This window comes from Drosophila hydei, unplaced genomic scaffold (genome assembly GCF_003285905.1).
Source record: "Drosophila hydei strain 15085-1641.00,03,60 unplaced genomic scaffold, DhydRS2 tig00000149-arrow-pilon, whole genome shotgun sequence".
Lineage (NCBI taxonomy): Eukaryota > Metazoa > Arthropoda > Insecta > Diptera > Drosophilidae > Drosophila > Drosophila hydei.
The window spans coordinates 4,780,316-4,799,169 of record NW_022045678.1 but is presented as its reverse complement, the minus strand read 5'-3'; the positions used below and the strand labels follow the sequence as shown (position 1 = coordinate 4,799,169).

At 41.2% G+C, this 18,854-nt stretch overlaps 3 protein-coding genes across 3 annotated transcripts; 2 read left to right on the top strand and 1 right to left on the bottom strand.

Moving 5' to 3' along the window:
* Positions 1-143: 143 nt before the first annotated feature.
* Positions 144-1,797, top strand: LOC115482925 (lysosomal thioesterase PPT2 homolog; the record flags this gene model as incomplete). The annotated part of the gene is made up of 3 exons (XM_030223231.1): positions 144-198; positions 256-529; positions 606-1,797. Coding segments are annotated over 3 exons (528 nt in total), but the record flags the coding sequence as incomplete, so codon positions are not given.
* Positions 1,798-3,998: 2,201 nt separating this feature from the next.
* On the top strand, positions 3,999-6,501 carry LOC111592587 (double-strand break repair protein MRE11). The gene is made up of 6 exons (XM_023304902.2): positions 3,999-4,070; positions 4,132-4,492; positions 4,549-5,590; positions 5,653-5,813; positions 5,866-6,178; positions 6,242-6,501. The coding sequence occupies exons 2-6, from the start codon at positions 4,266-4,268 to the stop codon at positions 6,338-6,340; spliced, it is 1,842 nt and encodes a 613-aa protein (XP_023160670.2). The 5' UTR covers positions 3,999-4,070; positions 4,132-4,265; the 3' UTR covers positions 6,341-6,501.
* A 265-nt stretch (positions 6,502-6,766) lies between these two features.
* Positions 6,767-7,679, bottom strand: LOC111592659. The gene is made up of 2 exons (XM_023305011.2): positions 6,949-7,679; positions 6,767-6,887 (listed from the first exon to the last, which is right to left on the bottom strand). Exons 1-2 carry the CDS (start codon positions 7,677-7,679, stop codon positions 6,767-6,769), a joined length of 852 nt encoding a protein of 283 aa, XP_023160779.1.
* Between the last annotated feature and the right edge of the window lie 11,175 nt (positions 7,680-18,854).

Below are 18,854 nucleotides of genomic sequence, written 5' to 3'. Positions count from 1 at the left end.
TCGCTGTGATCGTGCGAAAAAAGCTTCTTGAGCGCTATTATGCCTGCAATGATCAGAGCGACTTTGCTAATCACAAGCGCCTTGCCGGCAATAGCAGCAAGCGCCTTGAGGCCGAGAGGACCGGCAATGCCCATTGCTGTTAAGAGCGCAGCAATGACATACTTAATGTGTCCACCGTCCAAGCTGGACAATATGGAAGTACGTGAATTAGAACTATATTATCAGATGCGTTTTTTCATTTATTTATATTTTCAGCTAGTTTCTTGCACTTAATTTTCCCGGATCTTGCGGCAAAGACTGCATTTGAACTATTTTACTCTCGCGTGGGTCAACACACGTCTGTGGGTGGGTACTGGAACGATCCGCACAAACAAGCCCTATATATGAAATATAGCGAATTCTTACCATTGATAAACAATGAGAAGCTTAGCTCCAATTCAACATCGTTCAAAATGGGAATGGTTCGGCTGAATAAGCTTGTACTAATTGGAGGACCCAATGATGGTGTTATTACACCATGGCAATCTAGGTAACATATAATATATAAAAAATCTAATGTAATATGTACATCATAGTTAACTGGACTTGCGCCATGTTTACTTTAGTCATTTTAGTTACTTTAATGAATCATTGGATGTGGTTCCATTTTACAAACGGGAAATCTACATGAATGACTCAATCGGACTGAAAACTTTGCTGGAAGCTGAAAAACTAATAATCATTGTAAAGCCATTCGTACACCATCTTTCATGGCATTCGAACAAGCGAGTTATCAATCAAGTCATAATGCCATATTTGGATTGAACAAATTCATCATTTAGTGAGTAGAAGCAGGCTGTGATTCGAACGGAATGGAACAGAATGGGTAAACATATAATTTTGAACTGATTTGCATAAGGGTAATCGAAAATATACAGGAGTATATGTCACTCAAGCTATATACTATTTAATAATAGGGATTTTTATTTTTATAGAAGAGGAAATAAGGCTATTCTCAAGGGATGTAACAATACAAAGTAAATAATCTACTTTTAATATAGTTCAATTGTTCGGTCGAAATACTATTTTTATTTTAATTTTAATTTTAAGTTTTTGTGAAATAAAATAGGAAAACACAATAGTCCTTATCTCCTATAATTGGTTCTCTCGGGTTGTCTGCATGAGTATACATCTATGTATTCCAAATCTCTACTCTTTAGCTCCTTAAATAAAAAGGCTTTTCAGTTATAGTACACATTGTAATGACCGATTCGTCACATTCCTTGAGGGCGTATCGTATTCCTTACACGTTAGGGCGGACAGACAGAAAAACGGACATTGCACAAAACCAAAATACTCTTTCACTTCATGAACGCAGAGAAAATGTATGAAAATATATATTACTATGAAAATGAAAACATACTAAACACTAAAGACATATTGCCTATACCATGATTTATGGAGATTGTGCTTCAATGAAAGATCTCGCATATTAGAATTACTTATATCCTTCCTTAAAACGAGCGAACTTTAATAAAAACTATGAAAAAATCAATAAAAACATCAATAAAATCGATAAATTGTTGAATAAAAGATCGAGTATAGTTTTAGCGAACGTGTCGGAGGCAGATGCGACTAAAAAGGATATAGGCAATAGTATCCGCTTATTGGTAGCCACAGACACTCATGTAGGATACGCTGAGAAGGACGCGGTACGTAGCAAAGACAGTTCTTCGACATATTGGAAATGGGCTTGGATTTCAATATGAATAATTCGTTAAAGTGAGTAGATCCCTTACAATAAATCTACAATAAGTTAATAGATTTGAACTTGAATTGCTCTTCCAGATGCTTCGATTACATTTGGCGATAAGCCCGTACCCCTGGAAATAATAAGAGATCAATCGCTTTCCTTTCACAGCGCAGTCAAAAAGTCGGTTATATATTCACGGCAATCTTGACGACCCGAGCGGCTTTGGCCGAGCTTATTAATTATTTTAGACGCTCGACAGATATTACGAAAATGGACAAAGGGCCTATGACCAAATTCAGGATGAACGGCTGGTTCGTATGTTTGAGGAGTTTTAAATCAATTTTAATAGTGACAATGTGTTGGAAAAGGGGTTTTATTAATAGATAGTTATACATCAAAACTGTCCACAATGGACGCAACATCCTCGAGTTGCGTCTGCCAGAATTTCTGAAATTGGTTATTTGTGGTCACGAGCACGATAGTTACGTTGATTTTAAACGGAACTCTTTGGGTCATGTCAATGTTTACTAGCCGGGGTCCTTGGTAGCCACATCGCTAATAAAGGGCGAGGCAACATGAGATTCTGCAGCCGCTGCAGCTGCAGCTGAGTAAATCGATCTACACTTCGAAAAACTATACTATTAGTTTCAGTCAAATTTTTAGCTCACGTAAGGATTTATTATTAATCACCTTTAATTTAAATTCTTACAAAGAAAATCTGTAGACATAGAAGAATTAGAATTTGAAGGAAAAAGAGCCACTGAAGTTTCTACATTTCAAGGCATTGGTCAAGCATACAGACAACAATGCAGCGGACCAGATTCTTAAGATTTTTACGGAAGAAAGAACTTTTAATAAATATTGATATTGCCGAAGCCTTCTGTTGAGAATATATTAGATGAAATAGAGAATGTTAGGCTGCACGATTTGCCTAAAATGTTGAATGCTAACATATCCGCTGTGGACAGCAGTGCAAATACGGACGAAATGGATTTTTCTGATGCACCATCTCAAGCTAAATTCAAAATTGCCCATAAAACAAAAGTAAGCTCCTTTTGTGTGTTGCATTTGAATCGTGTTATTAATTGTGTGCTCAACAGGTATTTATTTGAGTCAGAGAAATATGCAAAATTGCACCCCCGTGCGAAGTTCTTATTTTGTTTTACTGTCCAGGTCGCTTCTTTTGGATTCCCAATTCTCATTCCAGTCAACGTAATTAAGAATTCGTGCAATATCTTGCAATGTCAGGAACACATATTTTGCAAATATATTAAGGATTAAATTAAAATTTGAAGTCAATCGTTTTTATTATATTAAGCAAAAACTTACCTTCTCATAGAAATTTAAATTACTGTGGAAACATAAGTTTTTTATAAAAACAAATATTTATTTTTACAAATCACATGAAAGTAACTTGGGACTAGCAGTTAGCGACTGTTGCTTAACACATAAAGTTTATCTGCATCGGCTTATATGTCCACTCATCTAACCTGAGTTCTTTTCTCCACTGCTTGTTAAACTCGTAGTAATTAATGTATGGATCCCCGGGGTAAGAATAAACAAAATAGCAAGATAGGAATAAACCAATCACTTTACCTTGGATCCTTTTCAATCTATTTAATATATTTAAGAACACCAAAATCTTTATATTATAATAATGTATAAGGTGTGCTTACATAGTTTTGCTCCCATCAGAAATGATTAAAAATTGAATTTTTTAACTGAGGTACAGTGAGTCCCTGAGTTACAAAATTCAATTTTTAGTAATTTCTGTTGGGAGCAAAACTATGTAAGCAGAGATTATTTCGAATTTAAAATGAAGCTAGGCTTGCAATATTCTTATAAAAGGAACTTAGTTAACGTGCCTTAACCAGTATCAGCTTACTCTATGACTTAGCCCCTACGCCCTGTAATCGTATGACGACACTATCACAATAATATAGCTGTCACTGTATAAATTATTTGAAATAGTAAAACTTGATTAAATTATTTAATTGTTAAATTAAATATAAGCACAGCTTTCGATTGCCACAGAGATTCACATTTAAATACTTTTTATAGTATTAATTCACAATAGTGCAATACAACCCTGTCGATCATACTAGGAGCCGTGCTGCCATTTGTTGCTTTTGTACCAAACTCAATAAAAATATTTATATTTCGCATGTATGTAAAATGAAAAATTCGGTAAATTTAAAATAAATAAATAATTTAATATAAGTAGTACTATCATAGGTTTGTTTTATATTCATATAAACTGTCTGGCTTTGAATATATGTCAAAAGCCGCACAACGAAGACACCTGAGAGTTAAAAGTGAAAGTAAATTTTTTGCTAATGTAAGTTTTGATTTTTAATTGATTATTTATGTAAAGTATATAATTATTAAATGTCTAGCAGCGTTGCCATACCTTAATTATGTTAAGAAGCATCAGCTGATTGGTAGTTTATCGATAAATCGCAGCACGGCCCGCGCTTCTGTTGTGAAATTCCGTTTTGGAAAGTAAACTTTGTGTAGTAAAGCTATAATAAATATGGCAGGAGCAGATGCGGCTGAAAAGGATGTGGATAACATAATCCGCATATTAGTAGCTACAGACAATCATTTGGGATACGCTGAAAAGGACGCAGTTCGCGGCGAAGACAGTTTTACATCATTTGAGGAAATATTGGAACTGGCAGTGTCCGAGGATGTGGATATGATATTGCTTGGTGGTGATTTATTTCATGACTCAGTGCCAAGCCAGAATGCTATGTACAGGTGAGTAGACTCCATTAGAGAACTTCTATTTTTTTATATTTGAATTTCTCTTTCAGATGCATCGAATTGCTGAGGCGATATACATTTGGCGATAAGCCCGTACCGCTGGAAATACTTAGTGATCAGTCGCTTTGTTTTTACAATGCTGTCAACCAGTCGGTAAACTACGAAGATCCTAATTTGAATATTTCCATACCAGTATTTTCTATACACGGCAATCATGACGACCCGAGTGGCTTTGGCCGTTTGAGCTCCTTAGATTTGCTTAGCACAACGGGACTTATTAATTATTTTGGACGCTGGACAGATCTTACGAAAGTAGAGATAAGCCCCATCTTAATTCGAAAGGGCGAAACTAAGTTGTCACTGTATGGATTAAGCCACATTCACGACGCACGGCTGGTGCGTATCTTCAAGGACTTTCAAGTGACTATCAACTGTCCCAATGAGTCTGAGGAGGACTGGTTTCACTTAATGGTGGTGCATCAAAATCGCGCAGATCGAGGTCCAAAGAACTATCTGCCTGAAGACCTATTGCCTGCCTTTCTGAATTTAGTAATTTGGGGTCATGAACACGATTGTCGCATTGAACCGGAAGTAAACGCTGTACGTGATTTTTACGTTTCCCAGCCAGGTTCGTCGGTGGCCACCTCGCTGGCCAAAGGCGAGTCGATAAAGAAACATGTGGGCCTGTTGGAGATTTACAAAACTAAGTTTAATCTTAAGCCAATCCCTTTGCAAACTGTGCGTCCATTTATTTTTGAGTCAATTGATCTAGAGGACTACGTTGACAAACTGAATCTAAAAGAGGGCGATGCTTCCATAAAGGTCTACAACTTTGCCATAAAGCGTGTAGAGGCCATGATTGAACAGGCCAAATCTCTGCTAACGGGTCATCCAAAGCAACCGACAATTCCACTGATACGTCTGCGCCTCCGCTATACTGATGAGACGTATATGTTCAATACCATTCGTTTCGGCCAAATCTTTGGCACACGTGTAGCAAATGTCGCGGATGTTGTAAAGTTCGAGAAATTAATAAAAAGAACCAAGAGTGATAAGGTTAATATAGACAAAGATGCTATGCAGCGCGTTATGGTAAGCAAGTACCTTGAATAGAAACTGTCATTTGTAATTCAATATTTACATTGTGTTTTCAGGAGGTGGACAACACGGCGCGAGTAGAAGAGCTAGTAGATAGGTACTTCGAAGAAGTGAAAGATAAAAATCCGCTCAAGCTTCTACACTCAAAGGCATTGGCGGAGGTTACTTATCGCATGGTCGAACGTTCGGACAACAACGCAGCTGATCAAATATTCAAGTTTGTTTCAGCCAATACAGAAAAGAAACTTTCTATAAAATTGAAATTGCAGATTTTACAATGAAAAGGCTGTCGAGCATTTAATGGATACAATGCCTTCTATTGAGAATATTAATGATGAAATAGAAAATTTTAGACAGCACTATAAGGCCGATGATCTGCTTAAAATGTTGGATGATTCTAGCGTTAAGACAGAAGTTAAGAGCTCACTAACCAGCATCAAGACAGCAAATAACGAAGTGAATAGGTCTGATGCGCAGGCAACATCCACTGCGAGATCTGGCCGCGGAGCTGGCCGAGGAGCTGGAAATCGTGCTGCGTCAACTCGTGCTAAAGCTAAATTAGATGTGTCCATTAACTCAAAAGTAGGCTTTTTTCCCAATTTTACCATTGGTTCATGTTATTCATTATCTTTTTGCTTCGCACAGAATTCGTCAAACGGTCCTCAAGGACTTTTGGACGCCTGCAACAGAGGACGCAGAACAAAAGCAAAAATAACCTACGTTGTATCTGATGATTCCGACTAATGGGTATCTAAAATATTTTAGAGCATACATAGACATCTGCAGTGGGTTGCACTCGACTATAGTGTTCTTTTTATATCTTGTCGATCGTGTCGCTACCGCTTAGTCTTCGAAAATATGTATATAATTAAAATCCTGAATAAAATATTGTGAGAAAACTTCATTATAACACTTAATACTTGTTTATTATTTGCGACCCTTTGGGAAATAACTTATTTTACACTTAAGCTAAAGAGCTACAGTAGAAGCTAGCGGCTGTCTCTTAACGCACAAAAGGATGTAAGTATTTCATCTCACTGCATTCGGATCGGCTCGTTTCTTTGGTAGTCTAGCTGCATCGGCTTTGGAGATTAACGACGTTTAAGCACATATCATACATATACACACCCACACGCTTACGCAACCTGAACAATGACTTGAGCTCTTTTTCTACTGCTGTTGGTACTCGTAGTAGTAGCGATATGGATCCACCGGGGAGCTACCGCCAGCAGCTGTTACTCCCACGCCAGCATTTGTTTTCGAGACGGGCCTGATGACATACGTGTTGCGTCTGAAATTGTTGGTTATAATTGATTTGTAGTGTCTGGGCACATGTATAGCATCAGAGTTACCTGTTGTGCTCGCCGGCGTGCACCTGGAAGCTGGTCTCCTCGCTGTGATCGTGCGAAAAGAGCTTCTTGAGCGCTATTATGCCTGCAATGGTCAGAGCGACTTTGCTAATCACAAGCGCCTTGCCGGCAATAGCAGCAAGCGCCTTGAGGCCGAGAGGACCGGCAATGCCCATTGCTGTTAAGAGCGCAGCAATGACATACTTAATGTGTCCACCGTCTTTGTGCTTCTTTTTCTTATGCTCATGCTCGCGACCGACGCCTACGTCCAAGTCTAAGTCCATGTCTACTTTGAGTGCATGGGTGCGCATGAGTTTGTCGGCCTTAGAGAGAAGAGCACGATCGATTGGCGCTAGACTGCCGAATTGCCTGGCATCAGTCAGCGATCCGATGATGCTTTCTGTGTCGCTTTGATTCTGTTTCTCCAGAACCAGGCCGTCGACGATTTTAATGGAATCTTGCTCCAGGGCGCGCGACAAGGCGTGCAACGCCTTTTGCTTAAGGCAGCCAACAAAATCGTTCTTCTCCTGGCATTCGTCGTAAACACGCCGAGCCAATGTCAACTCTGGCCCCAATCCCCAATCACTGCTTCCAGATGTAGCTGCAGCTGCAGCTGGTATAGTCTCAACTATGCTATGACGGCGTCGTCTCTGGATTTGGGTTGCAGCAGCCTCCACACCAGCTCCAATGCTGACGGCACACGCCAGGAGCAGCAACCACTCGAGACGCGTCATTGTTTTGTCTACTGATGTATCGTATTAATATTCCGGCTTAACTCGACTTCCACTTGCTACCAAACGCCAACGAGCTTCGAATGATACTCCAGCGAAAACGCTGTCGGCTCGTTGCTTTTATAAATTGTGATCCATGGCCAAGGCTGTTCACTCAAATGGAAAGACGAGGCGAGAGATCTGGCTGCCACTGGTGTTGGCCAATTAAAATTATCCATATTTTTGTTTTCTTCTTCTACAAAATTTGCCTTTCTTTGATCGTACAATCGGCATTTGGCGTTATGGGTCTGACATGTATTCGTTATTTGCTCACCCATGGATTGGATGCTTTTGCTCATTCATGCACAGATCGCATTCGTGCTGCTGCACTGACTCAGCTGCCCAAATGCTTCAGATTCTGCTTTTGCTCTTGCTTTTATTTACCAGCTCTTAGTCGTCCCCTCGCTGGAAAATTGAAAATACAAAGCACAATAATAAGGTTGAAGGGTTTCAAGCCTAACTTGGTAAGTCCACAAAGAATATAAAACTATTAAAAAAATTAATAATCACCGGAAAAAAACATAAAATGGTAAGTTGTAAAGAAACAAGTAAGAGTGTTCTTGTTGGGAGTGCTTAACTGGAAGAAGAGATAAAATTACTCCAGGAAATTGACAGCAGAGCTTCGCTCGGGACTGTTCGACTAAATACTACCCTTAACAACGTAATAAGCAATTGTTGCAAATACTCTAGGAGATATCTATTTATACACGCTTGCAGCTTGGATTACATAGAAATTCTTCTTCATAAACTCTTCGACTCATATTGTCTATTTATTTCAAATATAACTTGATGAACGTCTTGGAATACTTTAGGATCTGATATAATTAAAAGCTTTAAAGTTTGATTTAGTTTTTTATTATAAATTTCATATTATGTTTAAACATTTTAAGTGCATAACTTTAGACTTATAGGACAGCCGAGAACAACAAGAAAGTGATAAGTCCACTCTGCTGGGGATCCTTATTAAGAATATATATATATAATATATGGGTTGGACCACGCCTTCACAGCGTGTTTTATGTAGTTTCACAAATACAAAATATATATATAGAAAACTGATTTGTAAAATGCTTTTATTAAAGAATTATTCAAGTTAAAGTATTACAGGCCCGAAATTAGTTTAGTAGAGCTGATTTCAACCAAAACAAATAGCCAAAGCCCACTTTAAAAGCTGCAAATCAAAACGGTAATCATTTTTAGCAGCGGCAGGGAGAGCTCAGTTTTGGAAAAACTAATGCACTTTTATGATGCGTGTTATAATGTAATTAAGCTGCCAGAGAGCTGGCCAGGGTCCCTCGTAGCGGAGCCAACTGCACATTGTTTGGGTTGCTGGCCTCATCAGCCGCCGCCCCGCACTCCAAGACGACGATGCTGTGAGCTAGGCTGCACATTTGGTGCAGTGGGCCCCAGTGGGCCCCAGTGGGCCCCAGTGGGTGAAATTGAGTTGAGTACAGTTAAGAAATTTTCTTTTCTTCGCCGCCAACTTGCTCAGCGACTGTAAAAATCATGCACGAAATATATCTCGTGAGCCCCTCCTGCCAAGCAGCAATGAACAACAAAGCGGGCCCCAAGGTGAAGACTCAAGTATTTTCTGCTAACTAGGGACAGTTTTTAATGCACGCTCACACATTGCAAGAGTATATTGGGTTTGTGTAAGGTCCGCCTGGCTGCACTAAAGCAAAACACTTGAAGGCGTGGCAACGTATCCTCGCTGTAAGTGCTAACATTTTTTATCTATATATAGTATATTGTATTACTATATAGTATTTAAAAATTGTAAAAAAAGCTTTTGATTTCCTAATTAAATAAACTTTTAACACGACAAACCCAATTACTAAAGATGATACAAAATCTTCTTCGAGATTCACATATTGAACAAGTATTTGTCTGACTCAACACAAGCTCTAACAATTAAGCATTATATGACATTTATTAAAAAAGTTTGAATTCTGCACTCTAAAATACTAACTTATACGTGCATATATTATAAAAGTAATTTTAGGGCATTCGAAATTCGAGTAGAACTGCGCCAAATAATCTGAAATCAAATCAACTTCTAATGGGAGGCATAGCATAGCTGGAAAATATTTAAAAATCTAGTTATACAGCAAAAATATAATAATTTACTTTCTCTAAAAACTATGCATTAGCACCGTAAGGAGGCGTGGCATAGAGATATAACTATAACCTCAGCAATAGAACTATAAGCACAATCTACTCCACAGCTAGACAGATAAATAACATGGATTTGTATACCTTAAGGGAAAAAGAAAAAAAGTTGAACGTGTATCGGGCAGTCAGTCGTAACCGATTGCAACGTTCTTACCTGTTACAATTAACTTGGTGAAAAGTGTTGGAGACACTTTCGACACTTTCCACCAAGTTAGTTGCGTCTTGTGAAAGTGTGTCCAAATTATTATACTCATTTAAGTGTTATTGGGCTAGAGTTGCTTTAGAGGGTATATATATTGTAAAATTAAAGTATTTTCATTACTTTTACAACAAATCTCTAGCATTGGCAGCAAAAACCCAAAATATATGGCGAAACAGCATTAAAACAAGATAAATACATATTTATTTCTGTAGTAGATATATGTACGTACATGTGTGTACACACATATCATCTCATGTCTGGCTGGCAACGCAAACGCACACGAAAAATCCTGTGCTCAAGAGGGCGTAAATAATTTAATACATCAAGAAAATTGGAAATGAAAGTTTCTTTGTTTTGGCTTGGCCGCAGATAACTTTTAGTTTCGATGCTCGTAGATAGTCGAGAGGGTCGGAGACGAGCCACCAACGAACAACAATTGTGCGATTTATTTGCACATTTTACGAGTCTATTGGAGCTCCTTACGAGCTCTTATCGTCAATAATCATCATATGCTCAAATTTTTGGTCGCTTAATTGGAAAATTGTTGTGTGTCTGTGTCTGTGGCTGCGTAGTGAGCATTACGGCTGAGCGATTGTTTGATTGGTTGAGCTTCTGAGTGCGTTTGATTGATGAGTCCGTTGGCCAAGAGCCAAAGAATTGCTAAGCGAACATCAATTTTGTGGCCTAGCTGTGATAATATTTGTTATGCCGCAATTTCATTGGCATGTCGAAATGAGTTCTCCATCTGATATAACGTAACAGTGTTGCAGTATGGCCCCCTAGGGTTAACTCACTATGCGATTGCGCACAAGCAGCCTTTGGGGTGGAATATCATTTCATATTTCATCATATTTCATAATAGTGCTTGGTACAACAGTGTGTGGGCGTTAACCAATGCTGCCGCACTTCTAAAATGGCGACCAAGCTCAAGTCCTTGAGGGGAGTCCTGGCTGGGCGCCCTTTGAAGTTTTCTCTGGTTGCCTTCACTTGCAGCGCACTTTGTGAAAAATGAAAATGGTTTGTCAAAAGAAGTGGAAAACCACAAAGAAATCTCAGCAGCAGCTATGCAGCTATACATACACATATAGACATGTAGGAAGAGATAGATATAGCTAGATACATATATATCAAATCATCATCATCATCAAGTCTTTCGGTTGCCCGTATCTCGTACCTGCTTCGTGTTTGCACCTTTTTGCGCCCCCTTCTTGCTCTGTGTAGACAAAGACACACGGGCTACGTTGAATGCCGCAGACGACTTTGTTCTATCCTCTTTAGCTCAGCTTTGGCTCAGCTAGCTGCGGTTCGCTCGCTGCTTTCCCCTTATTTTTCCGTTTCCCATTTTCCAATTTCAACAACTGCTGTGCAAAGTTTTGCACATTTTAATTTTTAGTTGGCCAGTCTTCATTTATTTTTCTTTATCTTTTTCTTTTTCTTTTCCTTCTGCTTAGGGGTTCTCATGTTTTCTATATACACGCTCAGGATATATAGACGGGTGTATTGGTTATTTGACACTTTTAATATCTACTCGTATATATATTATCTATATATATATATATATGCTCTACAATTTTTTGTTGACAATTTCCAACTGACACTCCAAAATTATTATATTCTCGCCCATATCATTGCGATCTGTTGAGTTATTCTCCTCAAGCTTTGACCTTCTTTACGAATTTTAATACTCTGTTTCTAAAAGCAAATGGAGTATATTGCTTTAAAATTGCTTTTAAACGGCGAGCGAGTATTATGCAGTCGATGGCACCCAATTGTAATGTTTTACAAGTTTTAACTCCGATACTCCACCTTTCTCTGCTGTTTGCTAAGGCGTTGAATTTGCCAATTTCCTATACTAAATATAACTAGATACTCGTCTCATCCTAACAATGCATCTGCTGGCTTCAATCAAAATATACAGACTTAATTTGTTTTTTAAATAATTGAAATGAATGTTCCAGGGTGTGGAGCATGCCAGATTTCTGCTTGCGTTGAGTTATTGAAGGTGTTTGCTTTGGCTATTGCTTGGATCGCAGCCACTTCAGAGATGGCTGTAAATATTTATAGAGTTTTCTTTTTATTTTTCAACGAAGAGTCCTCAAATATGGGCATCTTTTTGTAGTTTAGCCATCTCCTTTGCACTTGCAGTTGCTGCGGGACAGCTGTCTGTGGTTAGTTCGTGGCTTTGCTTCTAGTTTGCCAGAAATTTGCATTTGACAAGGCGACAGGTGCCTGCCACATGCCACATGCCACATGCTAACTAGGCTTTCCATTAGGCTGAACTATAAGTGAAATGCTGCCATAAGCCATTATGGAAATAGGGGCATTTGCAGTCTTGAAACGAGGTCCACTTTCTGTGGAGCCTCGCCTGTGGGCGTTTACGCAGTCAAAATAAATTGTTGCAAATACAAGCAGAAATATAATTTTTGTTCGGCTCTCATGCAGAGGCACACATATTTATGGCATGCCAGCACGTACGCGATATATATTGCAATACAATCGAGGGGTGCAAGGGGGTAAGTATAAGAGGGGGACGCCACGGTTTTATTTATTTGCTAAACTTCGTTTATATCGCAAAAGGAAACACAGCAGAGAACGTCGCCATGTTGAATGTGCGATGGGCGTTGGGTCTGGGTCTGGGTCTTTGGTTTTCGGCTTTGGGTTCACTTGGGGGATGGTTTTCAGCGCCATAAAAACGTTGCAGAGACCCAGACACCCAGACACCCACCATCCAACCATCCAGTCAAGTTGCGGGGCTTCGTGTACTTTGTGTTTGTTATGCTTGTCAAGCAGTTTACGCATGCGGCGAGCCGGGTGTGGGGTTGGACTGCGATGGATGGATGGGCGTTTTGGTCTGGGTTGTCTAACGATATTTCGATTTTGATATCTTTGGGTGTTATCGTTAAATGTTTGCGCGTCGCAGGCGCAGGGGCCAAGGCACGTTGTGGCACGTTGATTATGGTTGCATTTTTGGTATTTACTTTTCATTTTATTCTTTTTCTTTTTTCTTATATATTTCAGCACGGTCATAAAACCAGCGGGCGGCACAAGTTGCTGACTACATATATTTGGTATACGGTATTCGTTATTCGATATCTTAACACTTTTTATACTTTGTACCCAAATGGAGTATGCTGCATTTGTAATAGTGTAAGTAACAGGCAGAGCGACTCCTTGTGAAGAGCTGAGCAGACAAAGCTGTGCTCGACTGTCTAAAGTCTGTCTATTTTATCCTGAAGGTCTCAACAACTATTAAGAGCTATGCCAAAAACAAAGATTAGATTGATTAGCAATAGAGTATCTGATAGTCGAGAAGTCCCCACTAGAGCACTCTTACTTGCAGAAAGCTATGCTCGACTGTCTAAAGTCTGTCTATTTTATCCTGAAGATCTCAGCAACTATTAAGAGCTACAAAGGCTAGCTTACTATCGACTCAAATTCCAAAAACAAAGCTTAGATTGTTTAGTAATAGAGTATCTGATAGTCGAGAAGTCTCCACTAGAGCACGCTTACTTGTTAAATTTTGTGTGCGCATCAGGCTGAATGTGCGCTGCATAATCGCAGCAGCTCGAATCATGTGCGACTTTTAAATTGGCACTCAAATGTGTCAAGACCATTATATTCCACGAAACTAAAACTTAAATATGCACGTACCTGGTGTATGTGTGTTCGCTTATCCTTTTTTGTTTTGACAAGGGTTCCGGCTGCCCGTCAACTGTCATAATTATAGCTGGTGCAGAACCTTCCGCCAGCCGATGCCTCGCTTCATAATTGGCCAAAAAGTATGAACAACTGCGCCTGCGGCTGCTCAAGTCTAGACTAAAAAAGTCAAAAGCCGACTTCATGATTTGACAGTTGGCACTTGATTGGCACAATGTGGCTTAAATTGAAGACTATATTGTAATTAGTCCTGCCAAACAGTCTCACAATTTGTATTCCCAAATAAAACAGCCCAGCTAAACATTGATGAAAGCTAGCTGTTCAGCAATGCAAGTAAGTGGACTTTTGGACTTCCGCTCCTCCAACATTGACCTTTAAATATCGTCTATTAAAAGGCAGTTCCTTTGGGCAGAGGCAGAGGCAGAGAGGCTGCAGTCATTGCATAGAATATCTCGAGAGACAAGACTCTTCTGACTTCAGTTTCGAATTGAGTAAGGCAAAACACTTTAAGGGCGTTTATTTGGATATCTGCTGAGCTCTATAACTATTTATTACATCAAATATTATGCTGCACAGAAGACGACGGGCTGCCAAAACAAATCGTTATTGATCGATAAAAGCTCAATTAGCGTAACGGCTTGCATATGCAGCAAACCCTTTACACAAGTGGCCTGATCAGGGTCTATGTCCAGAGTTAAAACGAAACTGTGACAAAAAAGAAGAAGTTGGATAAAGCCGTGAGATAAACTGGCAAAGCGGCAGCTGAGCGCGCGTTGAGGTTGGGGCGGGGGCCAGGCCGACTCTGCGCATTGTGTGATTTATATGGCTTTTAGGATATTTTATTAAAATGCATATTCGTTGCTCCGATGTCATTTTGTGGCCGTCGGCGAATGTTTATGATTTTCATAAACGTTGCGGCCATTGGCTGCATTTGCATTGCGAGGTCCTCCTTCTGCTGCTGCTGCTGGTGGTGCTGGTGGTGCCGCTGGCTACTACATCGTCACGACGCTGGACTGTTGTTTGCTGTTCTTGTAGCGCGCCAATGTTGTACGTCATAAATTGTCACCGCGTGGCGAGTGTGGCAGATGCGACTCCAGCTCCAACTCCAACTCCAATTCCAAGTGCAACTGAGGCTACCAAGACGGGCTGCGACCGTGTCAGGTGAAGATATTGTATCTGATCGTTGCGCCCGCTGCGGGTCATAAACAAGCGATGCGTGGATGTGGAGCGCGATCCTGGGCGACTTCTTTCCATTTGTTTTGTTTTTCTTCTTTTTGCGAGTTTAATTAAAGCAGTTTGCTTGTCTTTAGTTTTGTATCTCCCAGGCATGCAACCAGCAAAGTAACCGAAGAAGAAGCAGCAGAAGACGCCGAAGCAGAGGCAGCAACCAGCACAGCTTTTTACGGGGAGGGCTTAGTATGGGATTCGTTTATCGGTTTATTTAAATTTCTTTTGGGGTTTGTATTTATGCCTATAATCAGCACATGGAATCCCGTTAAATCGCCTCATAAGGCAGTTCGCCATTTTCCCTGCTTATCGGCAGCTGCTGCTGCTGCTGCTGCTGTTGGTGCCCCGCCCACATAGCAACGCTGAGTTTTATTGTGGCGTACAGAAATTGGATTTGTATCAAAGATATACACTCACACACACACGTCCACACACATATGCATATACAGTTAGAGTTACACACATACACACATGTATATAAAGCTTGTGTATATGTATTTCAGTTTATGGCAACTCATATCTGACAGATATAAAAGCTTAAGCAACAACAACAAAGACGAGCTGCCGCCATTTTGTGTGCATATGTATATAAACATGTGTGTGTGTGTGCGTGTGTAAGCGAATGAGAACGACAACGAAGAAAAATGATAATAAAATAACGCAAATATGGCAGAAGGAAATGCTCGTTATGCGAGGATTTTCTTTTTATTTTATGTATTCGCCACATAAGCAGCTTAAGTGGCAACACAGACACACACACACACATATATACATACATACATTTACATGTAAGCCAATCTATATAGAGCGGAAGAGAGATAGCTATACGTATAGATATGTGCATAAGAACGAAAGGATCATGCATAATGCTGACTACAAGGCATGCCGTTTTACTGTGCTGTTGCCTCATGTGCCATAATTTGCAGAAAACTGCTAGCAGAGGCAACACACACACACACAGAAGACTTGACTCCCCACTATTCAAGCCACGAGCCAACCGGCACAACAAGGATACAATTTTTTGCCTTTCAACCTTGGATTTCGTTCAGCATTTCGAAATGGGAATGAAGATTGGAATGGGCTAGGGCAATGGGCGTGGGTATGGGCATGGTATGGATCTTGGGGGCACATGGGGAAAAATGGGTGCATGCCATAAAAACAATAGCGCACATAAATTTTGCACAAATATATATATGTATATGTATTTATATATGTATATATTTATGTATATACATGTGTGTATGTGTGTGTGTATAAAGTATGCAAAAACAGCATAAAACGAACAAAGAAGCCAGCAATGGGGGGAGTAATGTGTGTGTGAGTGTGGTGGGGCAATGGCAGCGAGTGTTGCACACAAAAATGAGCTGGGAAACTCTCTGGCACACACACACACACATGCTTACCAAAAATTGTTACGAATAATCGTAAAACATGAAGAAGAGTCTGAAAAGTCGTAACCATTTTTTTGTGCTTTTTTGTTATTTTTTTTGCACGCAGTGATTTCGTAGGAATTTTAACGAGGCACAGCAAGCCAGCATATAAATGTATATATATATATATGTATATAAATTATATGTTTTCCAGTCCTGTGGTGACTGAAAGTTAGGTTGAGAGGCGACTGTGCCTCTTATTGCTGGCCTCGGGCTCAGACAATGAAATAAGCCATTTAACGAGCAAATGACGGAGTGAATATTTATTTAAGCGGTTTACTGGAAGAACGCTTTTTAACCCTGCTTTTAATTGTTCTTTTTTGAATAATCGAAACAGTTAATTTTATTGGTTTTTCTTATTATATTCACTATTTTTAGTTTTACTTATATGACACCAATTTTTAGCATGTCCTATCAGTACGAGTTAAAACACGAGACTGATCTATATTTTTACAAATCATAGCCTCACCGGCGTAAGTAGAGTTGCTCTTGCCAGGGCTGTTCCTTAACTTGTCTAGCACCCGATAATAAGTGTTGAATAATACCTTATATTAAGTGTTATAAGCTAACTAAGTGTTATAAGTTAACTACCCCCCCCTCAAGTGTAAGGTCGTCCTCGACCGACCCAATTCCAGCGACGACTCCTCGCAAGTGCTTCGCGGACTTCTTTGCGTCGATGATCCACCAAAGAGTGAGGCCAATGCAGATTAAAGCACAGCATATGGCTCCTCTTTCGGAGTGCCGTACAACGACACATCATCAAAGTGCACCATTTCGGTTCCTTGGTCGCATATTAGCAGCGGTGACCAGCGAGTCGGTGCAGGTGTTCTCGAATGAAATCCGCAAGTCGTTCTCATTCACATTCAATACGGAGCAGTATGAGCAGCGTACTGATTCTTCGCTATCGCCGTTCAGCAGGCGCTTACTAAGCTTGCTCTTGCGCCTACGTATGTGGCGTCTGTTGAAGCTGTTGGTGCCCGACGTGGACGTGAGCCTTGGCATCGGATGATGCACACCAAAGTTGTGCAGCTGCAGCGACTTGAGTGTGGCTGGCGCCGTCGATGACTGGCCGTGCACGTGCCCGTGATGGCCGTGATGACTGTGTCCCACCACTCCAGCGATGCTATGAGCCGTTACTGGACGAGTGATGTGTGTAGTCTGTCGGCGCGCTCAGCTGGCGATTGAATTCGGCCTTGCGGCGCGTCAAGTCCGTCAGGCAGTATTTGTTCAGATGGCCGTTGCTGGAGACAGGGCTCTTGGGCGATGATGCCAGATGCTGCGTATAGGCCGAGGGAGTTGCTGCTCACGCTTAGCTTATTGCCGGCGTTGTGCAGCAGATTGTTACAGTTCTTGCCGCTGATCTTGGCTGCCAGCGACTGCGACACCGGCCGACTTTTTGCTAGGCGCCCTGTACTCCTTGTCGTCGCTCTCGCTGCGCACCGATGCTCGATACGCAGGAAATGTCTTCGTCTTGCTCTTCAGCGAGCCGTTCAGCAGTAGCTGCTGTTGCCGTGCGGCAACTGCCGACAATGCCGGCCGCTGCAGTTGACGTGACGCCGCTGCCGATGAGGATGAGGATGAGCCGGCAGCTGTGGAAGGTGCCGACAGAGATGGACAGCGGTTGGAGCAACCTGTGGCTGTGAAACTTCTTGAATTAATGCAGTTGGCGGTGGTGCAAATAGTGTAACCTCCTGATTTTGATTTGAAGAGCTCTTTAGCTCTTCCCTCTGAGTCGGTGACTTAAAAAGGTTGTTGCTTGTATCTGGTGTAAGTCCTTGTGTTGCGTTAGTCGGACTGGAAAAGAGAGGAACCTCCTGAAGTGTATCGGATAGTGCTGGTGCAAAAAGCGATGTAGTTGCTTCGTGAGTCTGAAAGAGGCCCGTCGATGCCTGTGGTGTAAACAGCGATGTTGCTGGCCCAGTTGGGGGTGGTGCAGCCGCAACAGAGGAACTTCCTGGCTTGGCGCTGGTGCAGCTGACGGAGCTGGCGCTGTAAATAGGGCAACTTCTGTAGGCTGTGCTCCAAAAGGATTAAAAATAGCAGCAGGTGCTGCGAAGGGTGCAAAGGGCGTGGCTGTTAAAGCTGTTTGCTGGCCAAAGCCTGTTGCGGGCACTGCAGTTTCCTGAGCTGTCAGTGGACTCTTGTAGAGTCTGGTACCCTTCTGCAGGCGGTACGAGGAGTGTGCAGGTCCTGCCGCTGGTGGTGGTGCTGCTACTGCCGCTGGTGGGGGAGTTGCTGCAGCCACTGATGGCGGTGCAAACGTTGGAGTACTCTCGATTAAACCAGGTGCTTGAGCAGCTGTCAGTGGCTGAGGGACAGTGGCTACTTGGGTGACTGTCGGAATCTGAGCGTATGTCGCTGGCGGAGCAGTTGCCCCAGGCTGAGTAAATGTCGGTGGTACCGCGGCTGGCGTTGGCTGAACACCGGTTGATTGCCCAGAAACAGCTGGTG